The sequence below is a fragment of the Pteropus alecto genome, unplaced genomic scaffold (genome assembly GCF_000325575.1).
Source record: "Pteropus alecto unplaced genomic scaffold, ASM32557v1 scaffold746, whole genome shotgun sequence".
Taxonomy (NCBI): domain Eukaryota; kingdom Metazoa; phylum Chordata; class Mammalia; order Chiroptera; family Pteropodidae; genus Pteropus; species Pteropus alecto.
Genome location: NW_006438900.1, coordinates 412749 through 417369, shown reverse-complemented (window position 1 = coordinate 417369; position 4621 = coordinate 412749). Strand labels below are relative to the sequence as shown.

Genomic DNA, 4621 nt, shown 5'->3' with positions numbered 1-4621 from the left:
GGACAGGGGAGGGGAGAGGAGGAATTACTGGGCATGGCAAAAAGAGCGTCCAGTCAGAAAGCTGGGTGCTAGGCATATAGCCAACTGAACAATTTGGGATGGAGCCAGCTTTGGCTCCAGTAAAGAGCTAATTCTGACTGCATTAGGGAAGATTTGGAAAATAAAAAAGTGGATGGGTTTGTGCCTGACTCTCAGGATGAGCCATTTGGGATGTTCTAGTCATAAACATTTCTTGCTGCCCTCCACTTCTCTGCCTTGGTCTGGCCTTGTGTTTCTTTCTGATTCCTGACCCGGGCTCTTAATACTGGCTTCCATCCTCCCCGAATACTGCCCACTTAAAACCCTGTCTCTACCCTAACCTTGACCTTTCAACCTCTCACCCTGATGGCCTCTCCCTGCAGATGCCCTGCTGTCTGACCTGGAAACCACCACCTCACACATGCCAAGGTCAGGAGCTCCAAAAGAGCGGACCCCAGAGCCCCTCGCATCTCCCCTGTCCTATGGCCAGCCACAGGTGAGATCAGATGCTGTGTACCGGGGCAACCACTAAGGCCAGTCTTGGCCAGGGCTAGGGGAATCTAGGCTTAAGTAAGGCAAAGTACAGATCTATTATCCTATACATGAGTCCTTCTCTCTGTAGATGGGGCCAGGGGAGTCTTCAGGAGCCTCTGAGGACAAGGACCATCTGTACAGGTAAGGGACGTGGGAACTAGGGGTTGGGGAAGCCAATCGAGAGGAGGCTTGGAATCCCCACCCCTGAACCTCAGCTCCCACCCTGTTTCCCAGTACGGTATGCAAGCCTCGGTCCCCCAAGCCTGCAGCCCCTGCGGCCCCTCCATTCTCCTCTTCCAGCGGTGTCTTGGGCACGGGGCTCTGTGAGCTAGACCGGTTGCTTCAGGAACTTAATGCTACTCAGTTCAACATCACAGGTACCAAGGTTACTGAGATAGGCCTTGATGGGATGGGGTATAGTCCTTAATTAAGGGGTGTAGATTTCTCAGAGTAGAAGCTAAAAGGACACAAAGCCTTAAGTGGGAGGGTGGGTAGAGCATGGCCCTATGTCCAGTGCCCTTTTGTCCTCTCTGCAGATGAAATAATGTCTCAGTTCCCATCTAGCAAGGAGACTGCAGGGGAGCTGAAGGAGGACCAATCTGAGGACAAGAAACGGCCCAGCCTGTGAGTTTGGTATAGTTGGCAGGGCTGGGAGAGAGGTGATTGGTCTTGGATGCCTGAGTTACTGGAGTGAGCATTACTCTGGGAGGCTCTGAGCTGATACAAGTAGTGTTCTTCACAGCCCTTCTAGCCCATCCCCTGTTCTCCCAAAGACTTCAGCCACCTCGGCTACCCTAGAGCTGGATAGATTGATGGCCTCACTCTCTGACTTCCGAGTCCAGAACCACGTGAGTCAGGCAAGGGGATGGACCAGTGTGAATTTGTGGCTCCTCAACCCATTTTAGACCTTTCCATATCTGCTGACTCAACTCACATGTTCTCCCTGCTGCAGCTTCCAGCTTCTGGGCCAACCCAGCCACCAGTGCCAAGTTCCACGAATGAGGGCTCCCCATCCCCACCAGGGCCTACTGGCAAGGGCAGCCTAGACACCATGCTGGGGCTGCTGCAGTCCGACCTAACCCGCCGTGGCATTCCCACCCAGGCAAAGGGCCTCTGTGGCTCCTGCAATAAACATATTGCTGGACAAGTAAGTGGAGCCATGTAAATAGGGAGGTAGAGATCCATAGACCCATCTTCACTGAGAGCTAGCCTTTGTGCTGTTCCCTTTTAATAAATAATCCTGGAAAGTGGGTATTATTGTTATTCATATTTTATGGATGAGGAAACTGAGTCACACAGCAAATAAGTGGCAGAGTGAGAATTCCAACCCAGTTACCATTTATTGTGGTTCCCCCTATGTGCCAGGCACTGTGCTACTAGCTTCTCTACAATCCCCATCTCATTTAATCTTTACAAAAGCCTAGTTTGCTCCACCCACCACAAGACTGCTTTTCCTCCACCAGAGTCTAGTTTGGGAGCTCTGGTTCTTGGTTTATTGACCGAGCAGATATTATTGACAATTGTGCCCAGTGGTTGACCTAGATCCTCTTGATAGATAAAGTGCCCTACTCCCATCCCAGAATTTCCAATCTCAGCAAAGCAAGGTGGCATTATGACTTTCTTGGGCCCTAGGCACTTTTGCCTTTGTGGGTCTCTTCCTCCATTAAAAAAATATATATTAAAATTGTATTTTATGACTGTGTTAGTATAAAGATGAATACATTATATATGAAATCATTTTTTCTAGCTCATTTTTTTCTCCTGATTTTAAAAGAAATTACAACATTTTTAGGCCCCTAAAAGTATTGTAGGCACTGTGCTGGAAAACCTGGGTTGAATCTCCATCACTTACAGACTGAGTGATTTGAACAGTAAATTTTTCATCCTGATCTCTCAGAGATGAGACTTGAAAAGTGCCATGTAAACCTTAGCTCACTGGGCACACGGTAGTCCTAGGGCCACTCTGACCTGGGCCTCACTCCTAACTCCCAGGTGGTGACAGCGCTGGGGCGTGCTTGGCACCCTGAGCACTTCGTTTGTAGTGGCTGTTCCGTTGCCCTGGGAGGCAGCAGCTTCTTCGAGAAGGATGGAGCCCCCTTCTGCCCTGAGTGCTACTTCCAGCGCTTCTCCCCACGATGTGGCCTCTGCAATCAACCCATCAGACATGTGAGCCCTGCCTGGCCCACAAACCCCAGTACTGTGTTACCCAAGGAATCTGTGAGATGGGCTTGATCTACTCATGGTCCCTTGCCTCCAGCCCTGCCTCTTGGCCTCATCCATGGCCCTTTGGACTCCTCCTTCTCTCTTTGACTCCCGAGCTACTCCTCAGGTCTCCAGCACCTCAAACTCATACTTCAACCCACTCACCTAGGTTGAATTGTAGGAAAGGAAGGAAAGAAGGGGTGGAAGGTCACACTGAGTATCCACTTTCATTCCTCACAGAAGATGGTTACTGCCTTGGGCACTCACTGGCACCCAGAGCACTTCTGTTGCGTCAGTTGCGGGGAGCCCTTCGGAGATGAGGGTGAGCTTGATTCCTACTTTGAAAGCCATAGGTCCGCTGGACTTCCTACCTTGCCCCACTTTGGCTCAGCCTGCTATTGACCTCCTTAGTCCTTGATGCTATGAATTTTCTCCTGCTCTCTTCTGGCCGTAACTCCCACCCGTGAGTTCTCATCCCATCCCCTCCCGCTCTGTCCCTATCCCATACCCTGTCCCTCCCGTAACTGCTCACTCTGACTGCCCCTCCTCTGGCCCCACAGTCTCCCACCTTGTAGGTCTCCAGTGCGGCCCTGCACCCTTTTTTTCCACCCACTTCGTTTCTGCCCCTAGGTTTCCATGAGCGCGAGGGCCGCCCGTACTGCCGCCAGGACTTCCTGCAGCTGTTCGCTCCACGCTGCCAGGGCTGCCAAGGCCCCATCCTGGATAACTACATTTCGGCGCTCAGTGCACTCTGGCACCCAGACTGTTTCGTCTGCAGGGTGCGCTCTGTGGGGGCGGGGCCTGGGGCATGAGTAATTTGCGGGGGTGGGACTAGGAACCCAAGGTGGGCGGATTATCCCGGACAGAGTGCTCCTGACAGCAAGGCTTCACAGCTGGGGTGGGACTGCGGGAGTCACAGGAGAAAGAAGGTTATTTAGCTCATAAAGAAGGTTATTTAGCTCATAAAGTGGGTCGGGGCGGGGAGGGGGGGCGGTTTGGAGGCTGACCCATCCTGTCACGGTGGCCCTTCCCCAGGAATGCTTCGCGCCCTTCTCAGCAGGCAGCTTTTTCGAGCACGAGGGCCGCCCGCTGTGCGAGAACCATTTCCACGAGAGGCGTGGTTCGCTGTGCGCTACATGTGGCCTCCCTGTGACCGGCCGCTGTGTCTCAGCCCTGGGCCGTCGCTTCCACCCGGACCACTTCACCTGCACCTTCTGCCTGCGCGCGCTCACCAAGGGCTCCTTCCAAGAGCGTGCCGGCAAGCCGTACTGCCAGCCCTGCTTCCTCAAGCTCTTCGGCTGACTGCCTGCGAGGGCTCGCCCCACCCCTCCCCAGTGGGGGTGGGACCACGGCCCCAGAGACCCCGCCCTGACCCAAGAGATCTCCCTCTCCAGACTCTAAGGCCTTGCTCTTTGAGCTTGGGGCTCTCCTCAGCCCCGCCCTGTGAGGCCCCTCCCTCTGGAGAGACCTGCTCCTGAGGTTCCTTATTCTAAATTCTCAGTGGGCAAGTTCCGAAAAGGCCCGGCCAATCCCAAGGCCACATGCCCCCAGTGTGGGTTGTACACTGATGAGCAGCGCGTGAGTCCTTCACTTTATTCCCACCCTTGAGATAGCCCCCTGACTGCAGGAGGGCCCTTGCAGTTCCAATTGAAGAAGTCAGGCCAGGATGTGCCCTCCCCGCTCCTTCACTGCTCTGTGCACTTTTTTCTACCTGCATAAACACATAGTCCGTTTCACACTGGTGCTGTGTCTCTTCACTGGAGAGCCTTGTTGTGACACCCATACTTTGTGCGGTCCTTTTCTGTAGCAGGTCCGAGGCCACCACCCTGTGACTGGAGCGGGACCTCCAGGCTCAGCTTTACAGGCT

The 4621-nt window shown here is 53.6% G+C and overlaps 1 protein-coding gene across 9 annotated transcripts in view; it reads left to right on the top strand.

Annotated features, from left to right (window-relative positions):
• TGFB1I1 (transforming growth factor beta 1 induced transcript 1) overlaps positions 1-4490 on the top strand; it is a 5610-nt gene extending 1120 nt beyond the window's left edge. For 2 of the 9 annotated variants that reach the window (XM_006915995.3, XM_025049674.1), the window contains exons 2-11: positions 402-514; positions 641-693; positions 787-929; positions 1089-1176; positions 1295-1400; positions 1505-1699; positions 2545-2718; positions 2995-3076; positions 3385-3533; positions 3790-4207. In XM_006915995.3, coding sequence (XP_006916057.1) covers positions 402-514; positions 641-693; positions 787-929; positions 1089-1176; positions 1295-1400; positions 1505-1699; positions 2545-2718; positions 2995-3076; positions 3385-3533; positions 3790-4056 — 1370 coding nt within the window. In that variant the 3' untranslated portion in view covers positions 4057-4207. Of the gene's footprint in view, positions 1-401; positions 515-640; positions 694-767; positions 930-1088; positions 1177-1294; positions 1401-1504; positions 1700-2544; positions 2719-2994; positions 3077-3384; positions 3534-3789 lie in introns of all 9 variants that reach the window. The other 7 variants (XM_025049675.1, XM_025049676.1, XM_025049677.1 and 4 more) reach the window with 7 other exon arrangements.
• Positions 4491-4621: the final 131 nt, after the last annotated feature.